This window comes from Vespa mandarinia, chromosome 1 (genome assembly GCF_050613455.1).
Source record: "Vespa mandarinia isolate Hongniang chromosome 1, ASM5061345v1, whole genome shotgun sequence".
Taxonomy (NCBI): domain Eukaryota; kingdom Metazoa; phylum Arthropoda; class Insecta; order Hymenoptera; family Vespidae; genus Vespa; species Vespa mandarinia.
The window spans coordinates 11,473,451-11,486,080 of record NC_140810.1 but is presented as its reverse complement, the minus strand read 5'-3'; the positions used below and the strand labels follow the sequence as shown (position 1 = coordinate 11,486,080).

Genomic DNA, 12,630 nt, shown 5'->3' with positions numbered 1-12,630 from the left:
GAACGAAGTGAAGAAAATGGGAATGGTGGGGAGGGATGGACCGGACGCTGTGTACATTAAGTCCCCCGCCCCACCATAGTTCGTTGTATCCCTTCAGGAACGTACGAAGAGGAGGAACGTATACTCAACTGCACCGGAAATGCACCTCCGTCGAAGCGATCCACGCGCTGTTACTCCTCGAAGATAGATCGACTTTGTAAGGGAAACGATGAGGAAGAGAAGGAAGAGGAGAGGGAACTCCGCCAATTTTTACTGCGTCTTCCAAGACAGTCTTTCTCTACCCTTTACAGTCCTTTCCTTCTCTTTGCTTTTTAACTGTTCACGAAGCAGCTAAATTTATGACACAATAGCATGGATATGCTACTCGTTTTCGCCATTACTGTTTGTGTCGTCATTAAGAGTTAACATTAATTGCTCCGAAAGATGGTATCGTAATTAGTGAGATACTCGATAAATAATTTGAGAAAAATTGAATTTTAAATTTTCCATTATAAACATTAAAATTGTAGTTATTATTATAATTTTAAATGAGTATATTCCTTACCACCATTCGTATTATTTTTCTTATAAAAATATACAATATGTAATTGTCGGATGTTGTCAAAAATTATGACGGTATATACCGAACGAATTAATTATCAATGTAAAACTATGTATCTCCGTGAATCTTAGTGATCGAGGTTGGAGATTACTGAGTCTCACGTGGAATTTGTTAGAAGATTAGTATTATGCGGCGGGACTATAAATTAAGAAACGAGAATGGTATTATCGTACATTTCATGCTTACGAATTGTCACCGATCGGGAGGAACTTTTATAAGACGAGGAAAGTATAAAAGAGTATGAATGCTCGATGGATATATAGTAAGAAGGATAGATCCACGTTTTTACATCCACATTTTTTTTCTTTCCGACGTGAAAGTACACGGATTTCTCTATAATCTTCTTTCCTTTTATTCTCTTTATTCTCTCTCTCTCTCTTTCTCTCTTCCTCTTTCTCTTTCTCTCTCTCTCTCTTTCTTTCTCTTTCTTTCGCACTTTTTCTTACGAAGAGTCGCATGTTGGAAATTAGAAATCTCGTGGAATAGAAAAAGGAGGCTCGTGTTACCGGATCCTCAAAGGGCCCGTCTTTTTCAAGCGAAGAATGAAGAAGAAGCCGCGGCTGGCTTTTGATTAGCCTAACGTGCCCTTTTGTACCCCTTCTGATACTCTCATGTTTCTAAGAACTTCGTGATATTGATTAAGAATTCATCGACGTAAAACGAGCTTCCTCGAAAAAGAAAAGAAATAAGAAAAATGAGATAAACGGAATCTTTGAAATTTTTATATGTTGAAAACGCTGATATAAAATATAATTTTTTACATTGTGAAAATATACGTTATTTTTAAAATATATTTTATAAAAGAATCGATGTGAATAGATCGAGAGAAGAAAAGGATTCATCTACGTTTTTTTGGAATTTATCTGTTCCTCGAATTTCTCCTAACAAAGAGAGAGAGAGAAAGAGAGAGAGAGAGAGAGAGAGAGAGAGAAAGAGAGAGAAAGAGAGCGAAAAAAAGAAACATAAGAAAGGGTTAAAGAGGGAGTGGAAAAGGGATAGATAGATGGCTCGGAATACGCGGTAGTCGTATACGATGAGCGTGTGATTATGCGTAAATTACGTGACTCTAATCTATAATTCACAGCTCGGTCGTACTCGTGGGTGGAGTTTGGTCCAACTTCGAATAAAAGGCAACACTCACCGACTGCCATGGTGACCTCCTATCCTCTTTGACCAATCCTGAACAACCTTCGTTGAAATCCTGCAATAGTAATGCAATAAAAACATTTCAATCCTTTTGAGACTTTGTTACTGTAGAGAAAAAGAAAAAGGAAAAAGAGAGACAGAGAGAGAGAGAGAGAGAGAGAGAGAGAGAGAGAGAGAGAGAATAGAGAGATGAGATTAAGTAGGATTTACGATACTTCACTACACGCGCTACGATTAGGAATATAAATTTTAAGTCGATCTACATAAACATGTCAGAACAAAAAATAGCCTACACCGATGTTTTATTATGATTATAAAATTTAATATTGAAATAAAAAATACTATAATATTCGCTCGTTATTCATCCTTTATCGATGATTTTACAAATATAAGATCTTCAAAATGAAAGAATGGCAAACATTATACATCTCTTTAAAGTTTCTATCTTCCTACAACCACACTAATTAATTGCGTATACAATTGGAATTCTCGAATTATATATGACGTTTTAATGAAACGAGGTATAAAATTAGATTGTTTGTTTTTATTTTGTAGAAAAAAAAATAAGAAGATCGAACGAAGATAACTTTAATGAACGTGATTTAATTGAAATGATAAGTTGTGACGATGTAAATTACAATTAAAATTAACGAATTTCAACCGAGGCAAATAAATTAACTGATGGTTGGTTATTAAAGTCCCATTATAGTATTCACGATTTCATTTACGATTCGATTAAGTAAGAATGTTGGAATGATTTTATTAATTAGTCGAATGGAGTTGATCGAAAACGATCTTTATGATGGTTCCTGAGTATTACATTAAAATCAACGAAGCAAAATTACTACTTTGGAATGGGAATGAAAATTGGTGGAAAGTTAGACTATAACGATACACGATTAATTATGTTACATTTTACGCACGATATTTTATAAATCATCGATGTAAATTTAATTCCTTTTTATGCAAAATTCATTCTTCAGACTCGTCATTAAATCATATTAAATTTTTCTTTGGATCATTCAAAGACAATGACCGTTGAAGTTACAAAGGTCGTTGAATAAAAATAAAACTAAAAAGAAAAAAAAAAAAATAAAATCGAACAAAGAAAACATAAATATTAAATGAATCGCGTATTCGTTCAATCGAGAGAAAGTGCATGAATATCATGGTAGTTTCATTCATCTCGCTGAAAATACACGAGAATATTAAATTTAGCTCGCTTGCAGATGGAGATAGATAGAGAGATAGAGAAAGAGAGAGAGAGAGAGAAAGAGAGAGGAGAGAGAGAAAGAGAAAGATAGAACAAGAGACGCGTGTCGCACGAGAGTATCTCATGGTTACGTGAGATAGGAAAAGATGAGAGGGAAAAAGAGAAAGAGAGAGAGAGAGAGAGAGAGAGAGAGAGAAGGACAGAATCGAACACGGAGAGACTCATTCATGTTTTATGAACGATATTGGTGTTGCAAATCGCTGTCACGCCACGCTCGTCGCAATCGCAGCTGCGCTTCCTCTTCCGTTACCCTCGTCATCGATCTTTCGTATTTCGTGCCATCCGACGTCATCGTGCTTTCGCGATATTTAGGTTAATTAATGAGATCGCGTTCGAGTGCACAAGGACGATGAAAAGAAATTGAATGTTTTATAAAAGTTTCATTACTATAAAATAGTCGACATAGTTCATTTTTATTTTATCGTAAAAATTTCAGAATTTATGAATCATTTATCTTTCTCTTTTTTCGTTTTAAGAAAAAGTATTATACCACGACGATGAATAATAAATATCGAAATATTTATGTATGGATCGTGAATTTATTTTTTTTCCTTTTTTCATTTTTTCAAAGAAAATCACTCCTCCCCTTATATGATCATATTAATAATATGAGTAAATATAAGAATATTTTTAGTCGAATTTAGATAGTTTTTCCCCCATGAGAAGAAAAGATATGTTCCCTCAAGTTTCTTATAATCCTTTTGGCGTTACTGTCGTGATTCCATCCATCGAGAATCCAAAAATTCGTTCGTCCATTAAGAATCACTTAAAATGTTGGATCATTTGATAGATCGCGAAAGTTTATCCACTCTCGTGTGAAATAAGTAAGATATATAACGCTATAAATCAGACATGTATCACTCGTAAATTTTACCCGCGCGAATTATTCCGCGTTTAAAAGAGACTAGTTGAAGATCTATGAACGTGCATTCCGATCCTGTGTTCGATCATCGCGAAATTCCAACGCAAATTTTTACCATTGAAAAATTTTCAGCTTCGAAATAATCGAGATCAATCATTGAGACATTCTTGTTACCATATAGTACGCTCGCTTTGTTCGCGTGGGAAGAATTGGATGATACAATCGTGCATTCTAACTAGGACCGATCTATGAACTCATTAGGGATGTTAAACGGAACGAGGAGAGGGGCGGGGATGTTGAGATGGAGCGGTGGATAAAATCGAGGGCCATACGCATTTTATGGACGACACTGACGTTGCAAATAATTTTCGTCCTCGTTACTGCAGCTGCGCCGTGGCGTTTCCTGTTGCGTGCGCCCTATCGCGTTAATCTTTGTGCTTGTAACCTATGCTCGTCAAATCAAAACTGATGACCCCGGATTTCAACGTCATCTCGATAATAAAAGAAAGGAAGAAAGAACTATAGACGTGACGTAAATGTTGATTTCTTTCTTTTAGTTTTTCTTTCTTTCTTTCTTTTTTTTTCTTTCTCTTTCTTTTTCTCTTTTTGGTAGAAAAAGAAACAAGAAGGATTTATGTTTACGAGAGCGTGGAAGTTAATTACTGAGAATAATTACTGAATCATTTGTAGATGTGAAAAAGTCTGAGAGAAAAAGAGAGATGTAATTAATAGATCGAGGTAAAGAGAGTAGAATCGTCATGAGATCTTATCACTTTCGATTTTCGAGTAAATTAAGATTAAAGATAAAAGGAGTGCATGCAACTGTTCTCCAGCAGAACTTCTTGAATAATTGCTGAAGTTGAAAAGAAAAATCGCGATCGGAATCGGACAAACTTGTTCGCCTAATAAGGGTGGTAATGGAATGTAATTAGTATCGTACAAAGTTCACTTCCAATGGCCGGCTGACGGTCGTTCTATTTGTGGTTTATTCCTTCTCATTCGTCATTTCTTCTCTCAACTTGTTGTCGAACTCTCTCTCTCAAGTTTCTTCTTTCAACTTGAAAGCTTCATTCGATAACTATAACTTTCAAATTCAATTTTAGATCGGCACTTATAAATCTATAGGATTCATTAAAAAGTTTATATTTTATTGAGAGTTCCTTTTTTCTTTTTGTAAATTTGCAAATTTTCAATCTTGCAGATCGTTTCATAAAAAGATTTGTATTTTACTTTTCGTACGACGAAATTCGTTATTTAACAACTGAACGTGCACTCGTAATTTAAAATGACATAATATACGTAAATTGAAAGTAGGAAATTATTCAAGGGATTCCCTCGTTTCTTGCTATGGTATTTCTTTTGACGAGCTTTACTTTTCCATGAATTGAATTTGCCGTCGAGTCCGCGAGTCATGAGAGTTTGCGCCTCGATTCTCGTTGCTGCAACGAGCATGCGTACTATTTTCGTACGCACTCTAAACGAGGGAGAGGGAGAGAAAGAGCGAGACGAAAAGAGAGACGAGGAGATGTGCGCGCTACAAGAAGAAAAAGAAAAAACGAGAAAGAAGTAGAGGAGAAGAGAGAGGGCAGGTTATCGTTCCCATGAAAGCTCCACTCTTTGATTTACTTTCCCTGTCCAAACGAATCAGCTGATGCGATGAATCACGGCGAATAGCAGAGCGAATTAACACGTATGCTGGTTGTGTATTGACTCGATTCACTGTCGAGAAAAGCTTGCAAGCAGAGTATGTTTTTAAAAAAGATTCTCTCTCCTTTCTATCTCTTTTTTCTTTGTCTTGTTCTTTTCTTTATAATACCTCTTATCAAAATTTTCGAGATTTTCGAGAACGAAGGAAGAAAATTACGAGCAGCTTGGACGCTTAATTTAATTTAGAAAAGAGTTTATTTGACTGTATTCTTGAATCGGATTACAGGAAAATTCATTCCAGCGAGAAAGAGAAAGAGAAAGAGAATGAGAAAGAGAAAGAGAAAGAGAAAGAGAAAGAGAAAGAGAAAGAGAAAGAGAAAGAGAAAGAGAAAGAGAAAGAGAAAGAGAATGAGAGAGAGAGAGAGAGAGAGAGAGAGTAGATTGAATAAAAAAATTGCAAAAGATTTCTCCTCGTATTACTTCTCTACTTAAGTCGAATAAAAGTAGAAAAATCAATTTAATTTCGATAAGGAACAAAAAATCGATCAAAGAATTACGCTCTTTCCGCGTATTAATTATCTTAATTATTATAAAAGAATCGTTAAGGTCATGGTTTTGAAAGGCATGGAGAATCTCGAAGATACGTGGTTCAGCTGGCTCGACGATTGTTAACCGATCGTTCGCCTTCCTCTATTAATGGAACTTCCGATTAGCATCCCAGCAGACCGAACTAATTCGCGTTGATCTCAACTCCGCACCTGCAACACCGAATTTCCGGTGCAGCACGTGCCCTCGGCACGGCCTCTACTAGACCGTACTACCAAGCACGCTTCATGCCCGACTCGCCCTCGCGAGATCGAGATACATGCCACATGGATCGTTAACTTCCACGTCGGCCGCGTAAATTAAAATAAATTTCTGATTTATGCAGACTGATCGCGATTCCACGTTCATCTGTGTACCTAAGTACGTAGGTATATGGACAATCATGAAGTTGAACTGGAGAAGAAAACTAACTCTGTTTTAATCTCGTTGTTCATTTTCTTTTTTATTTGAACATTTATAAGGTTAAAAAAGTTCGTATAAAGTAACGTGCTTTTTGAGATCTTTATTTATTTATTTATTTATGAAAAATGTAAAATTTCATGTTTTATTATAATCACTTCGAAAAACGTCAAAGTAATTAATTATTTAGTAAAAATTTCTATTATAAATTTCATTCCACTAGTTTTCATTTCATTCCACTCTAGTATTTCTTAATAGTTATTACAATATTTTTTTATTATATGTAAATATGATAAATTTTATAAACTTTTTCTGAAATATATCTATGTGAGATAGATCTTAATATATCGGAATAATTGTCGATTATTTTAGTATTAATTCTATATGATTTATATATTTTTTTTAAAACCAATATTGTATTTCGAAATTTTTTAATGAATCATGTTGAGTCGGACCAATTGGAAATGCAAATTCTCGTGTTTACGTATGTTATTAATAATATTATTGATCCGTTTAAAATACAGTTAAACGCAATATGATAACGAACGTGTTATTTAAGCTCTTTATAATGTAAATCATTATTTTCCTGAGAATTTCGCGGTTCACGGAAAGTTAACTTAATGATAAAAGGTGTAAACAATTTTGATGAATAGTTGTTCAATGATTTACTTGGAAATTCTATATTAATTAATATAAAAAAGTAATAAAATCCTTTTGTTTATTCTGTGATATTTTATTATGGAGACTTTTTCTTTTTCTGTTTCCTTTCTTTTCTTCCATGAAAATGTCAAATTATAATGACACAAATTTTAATAACAAAAATCAGGCAACGATAAACTTTAATTTTTCTTGTTTTTCTTTCATTCGATCATGACGTCGATGATTTTTCGTGGCGCGAACATATTCGGCACATATTTTTAAACGCATTGTTCGACACTTACGTAATAAAAAGCATCGCGCTTATGGCACCGTCCGTCGTGGCACGATTTAGATGTCTATATATGCTCGAGCAAACGTAGTCTCGACCTTCTTACTATTCGTCCGCCTTACTTTCGGATCGTCCGTGCTTAAATGCGTCGTCAATGGCGAATTTACAAAATTAATTTTTATATTATCTGTTATCCTTTTCGTATCGTCTTTTTCTAACAAGGTCCTTGATTATGACAACAGAAATGATTCCGTATGGGTTATGATAGATGCTTGAAAAGGTAAGCAGGAAGTAAAACTGCGACGTGAACGTGTCAATCCTTCAAAACATCTTTCAGTTCGACCACCTTTCTTCTTTTCCTTCTTCTTCTTCTATTGTTATTAGTCTTTAAAATTCCACTGATATTATGCAAAAATGATAAAAGGATAAAAATAAGTAGTAAATATGCGTTAATTCGAGATCTGGTCTATTTTTCTGTTTTTGAATATTTCTGAATTTTTAAATTCACTTTTAATTATAGAAGAAATTTATCTACTATTCTGTTCTTGTCAATTTTCAAATTAAATTTTTTTTATCATTTCGTATAATTATCATTAAATATATAATATTTTTACTGCAATAAATTTAAGAAACAAATCAATTCTATTTTTATTTTATGTTTATCCAAGTGCTATTTTTTCAATAAAAAAGATTATTTATATTTCTTCTCTTGTTGATTTTTAAATTTCGTTTCAATTGTATACTAGATAAAAAAATTATCCAGTTTTCTATTCTCGTTAATTTTCAAATTTAATTTTTGTAACATAAAATAAATCGATTTGTAGTAATAATTAAATATACAATATTTTTGTTACAATATTATTAGAAAAATAAATCAATTCTATTTTTATTTTATGTTTATCCAAGTGCTATTTTTTCAAAAAAAGATTATTTATATTTCTTCTCTTGTCGATTTTTAAATTTTGTTTCAATTGTATACTAGGTAAAAAAATTATCTAGTTTTCTATTCTCGTCAATTTTCAAATTTAATTTTTGTAACATAAAATAAATCGATTCGTAGTAATTAAATATACAATATTTTTGTTACAATATTATTAGAGAAATAAATCTATTTTTTTATAAATCTATTTTTTTTTATTTTTATTCACGCTGCATTTTTTCGATGTTTGAAAAATGCCAAAAGCCCAAAAGGCGCCGGTTTGGAATGCAAAATTCGTAGGAAAAAAAGAAGAAAAAAATTAAAAGAAAAAAAGGTTAAAAAAAAGTGGATTCGAAAGCGAAGATTCGAATTGGTTTAGTTTGAAAGCTGTATGCTTGAAGAAGAGAGAAACGATTTCGCGTCGTGTCGTATGAAACACGAAAGGCGCACTCCTCGCGTCTGCTCAGATTCGGCTGTCAGGTTCGATCTATTAATATACGCGGTGAGCTGCCTGCCTAATTCCTAATGGAATATTCGTACAGATTCCTCAACATGGGCAACCCTAAAAATATTCGTCCCTCTGGAACGCTAAGCGTGGAACGTAAACGCAGCTTTCTCGTTTTTCCTTATATTTTTTTTTTCCTTTTATTTTTTATTTATTACTATAGTTATTTATTATTATCCAATTTTTTTTTAATACATATGAGATGATGATTATAAAAATAATTCGAATCATATACCTAATAATTCGTATTTTTGAATATAAACATTAATTACTTAATTAGAATGTTATAAGATAAAATAAATGATTAACTCGATCTTCTTTTATATATATATATATATATATATATATATATATATATATATATATATATTATTGATATCTCTATTTATCGTTATTTCATGATAAGTTTATTTGTAAATTACATCAGAGGTGTAAATTCACCATCAATATTTTCATCAAGAGAAAATACACGGATCAGACATTTTTCTTTAATGACGTTAAATTACCTTTTGATAATGAGTTACTTCTTCAATAAGATAGAACGAATGTTTTTGAAACTCATATGATTGGCAGACGTTCAACGATATTATGAACACTTATGAAAAATCTTTGACTTCACTAAAAAATCGGCAAAAGGTGAACTTTGATCCGTCCTGAGCGTCGTCCTTCGTAGAATTTGTTTTACCTCGAAAATAGCTAACAAATTATTATTTTAAGCATTGACTAATGATTTGTTTTTATTCGCGCGTCTCGGAAGGCGAAGGAATCATTTTTCGCATCGACAATCATTAAGTCGATCTTACAAGCTTGAAAATTAAGACTTTACGTGCTCGTATAAGATTAAAAAATTTATTTAAAAATAAATGTAACATATATGTAAATGAAGATCTAACGCACGCAGGGGAACACAAATAACAAATTAATAATTCACTCCTTTTAAAAGATTATTATACTTACGGAAAGTAATTAGTGATTATTTAAAACCGTTAATTTAATAATAATTAATAGTTCATTGTTAATTTAAAAAATAATTAATTCCAATTGTTATTTCCAACTATAAATCATTTGCTAATAAAATCGACATTGAAACGATCGGATTTACATAGATTTCGACGCGAAAAATCGATATCTACATTAAACGATTGGTGATCATCATCAGACTCGATCGAGAGCTACGACGCATTTCTTGCTGCTTACCATTTGCCCTCTAAATATTCAAGATAATAATAACCACGAAGTATTAGCCCGTATAACATCTTATAGACACTGTACTCACTACAGAGTACGATAATAACACATTACGACTATTTGTTATTGTCCCTTGTATACGATCTCCTTGAATCCATTTTACTTTTGACGTCACGAACAGGCGAATAGAACGATCGAACCAGTAATCGATAGATCTGATCGATTCAGATTATCAATAAGACTCTAAATAAATTATTTAAACTAACTCTTAAGAATACGTGTTACACATTTCTGGCAAACTTTTCAACTTTCATTCCAATCTAGAAAATAATTCTTTTCTTACCTTTAATATTCACCTGTCAGCGACTCGATCATTCTCTCTCTCTCTCTCTCTCTCTCTCTCTCTTTCTCCTTCTCTTCTCTTTTCTTGTATTAAAAAATGTTTCTTTTACTTTTTTTTCTATACACACATTATTCCCCACCTTAGTACAAATTAGTTATCAACCTCCCCCCGTAGCAGGTGTAAAGAGAAAGTCAAAGTTTTCTCGAGTAAACCGTACGTAGTCTAACGTCAAAATCGTTTTTATTCGATTCACTCTCGTCTTCATCAGGGTCGTCGTGGACGACGAAGGAAACGGCACTGCACGCAAGCACGGTACAACACTTCACGGAATACTGACAGTCGGGCCAGAAGAAGAAGAAGAGGAAGACTCGAGCGTGGCCATGTGACCATCGTCGTGTTCGTGCTCTCCTTCTCTTATTCTTGTCTCTTTCTCCCTTTTTCTTTTACTCTCTCTCCCTCCCTCTCTCTTACTCTCTCTTTTTCTCTTTCTCTTTTTCTCTCTCTCTCTCTCTCTCTCTCTCTCTCACTTCACTGCCACCACCCACGCATCTGGCAACGTATGAAGAAACGCCCATTTAAGCCACTATACGCACGACAACGTTATTTCGAGATAAATAAGGACGGAGCGAAATGGTACCGAGACCGTTTGGCTCTACAAAAAAGAAGGAGAGAGAAGAAGAGATATACATAGATAGAGAAAGAAGGAGAAAGAGAGAGAGAGAGAGAGAGAGAGGGAGAGAGAGAGAGAAGGAGAAAAAAAGAATAAATAGCTTAAGAAAGAGGGGGGTACGCATCGAGATGTGAAGTTTCGATGATTAAAAGGAAAAAAAGGGGAAAGATAAAAGGGTTAAAGCTTCTATAAAAGGATAAACCTGATGGTTTGTACGATTACGAAACAGATAAGACATAAGTCTCCTTAATAATCAAGGTCAAGTTTTTCCTCTTACGGTTTCTACTATATTCTGTTTATTTTTCGATGGAAAACAAATCTTGATCTCTACATTTCAAGACGTTTGAAAGATCACGTATAGATTTTCCCGATGACCTGATAGATTTTTTATATGAAGGATTAAATTATAAAATCCTTTTACGTTCACAAAAATAAAAGGGAAATGGAAATGACCTAAAAAAATCTGAATATTGAAATTATCGATTTTCTTACTTTATCGAAGAATTTGAATGAACTTTTGAATTTAGCTCGAGGAAGGAAAAGTGAAATTTAGCACGGGGAAGAAAAGGTGGAAAAGGTCGACATATAGAAATATTAAATAAGAAATTCACTATTAGATCTCTTTTCATCGAGCACGTATAATTTCGTCGTTAATATTCTTTTTTCAACATAAAAAAAAGTAAAACTAAAAATAAAAAAACGATCGACCAATTTAATTGATTCTAAAGGTTTATAATTATATAAAATAAATGTTTCACGAACATGATACGTTTTACGTTAAGGAAGCATATGCGTGTACTACTTAAAGTTAAAAAAAAAAAACACACGAAGGCAAGGAAGGATAGCATTTTCACATAGTAAGTCTATCGAAAATTTCTGTTGAGGTAAGGTTAGTGATGCGCGCGTGCACGCTTGCGTGTCTGTTACGCATGTGCGTAAGGAAACGAAGCGCGGCGATGTATTTCCTTCTTAAACCAGCACGCTCCTTTCCTTCGCGAGAAAAGGGTTCGACCCTTCTGACATCACGTTCCCTCTTTTATTCTTTTATCGCTTCTTCTGGTTTTAGAATGGTAACCTTTCTTCTATCAGAATTTGTCTTCGATGTTGTACGTATCGTCGAAAAGAAAATTTTCAAAGAAAATTAGTTTCGCAAATTTTGTGAACTTCGAGTTAATCTTATTTAACAGAATCGAATCTTGGGTTAGTACTTTATACTTTGAGAAACGTTTCGACATCACTTTTCGGAAGTTTGATTAAGATGAAGTACGAAGTGAACTTTCAATGATACAATTTCATAAAGTTATCCGATATTTCTCGTACTAGAAAAGATACTTCTGTTAAATTATATAATTTTTCTTTTGGACGAATAGATTTATGGGTTAAAATTTTTAATTCAAATCGAATTGCATAAAAACGAAAAAGTTTTCAATATAATAATAGATACGTTACTATTATAAATAACGAGAATGTCCTCGCAAGGACAGAAAAGGTTGCAGTAAAAAATTTTTTCCTTTTCTTTTTCTTTTTCTTATCATGAAGAGTC

General features: G+C 33.2%; 1 protein-coding gene across 4 annotated transcripts in view; it reads right to left on the bottom strand.

Moving 5' to 3' along the window:
• The window catches only part of stumps (DBB domain-containing protein stumps), a 38,563-nt gene extending 27,627 nt beyond the window's left edge, over positions 1-10,936 (bottom strand). The window contains exons 1-2 of one of the 4 annotated variants that reach the window (XM_035875401.2): positions 10,418-10,936; positions 1,743-1,802 (exon numbers count right to left, since the gene is read on the bottom strand). In XM_035875401.2, coding sequence (XP_035731294.1) covers positions 1,743-1,752 — 10 coding nt within the window. In that variant the 5' untranslated portion in view covers positions 1,753-1,802; positions 10,418-10,936. The remainder of the gene's footprint in view (positions 1-1,742; positions 1,803-10,417) is intronic. The other 3 variants (XM_035875403.2, XM_035875404.2, XM_035875405.2) reach the window with 3 other exon arrangements.
• Positions 10,937-12,630: the final 1,694 nt, after the last annotated feature.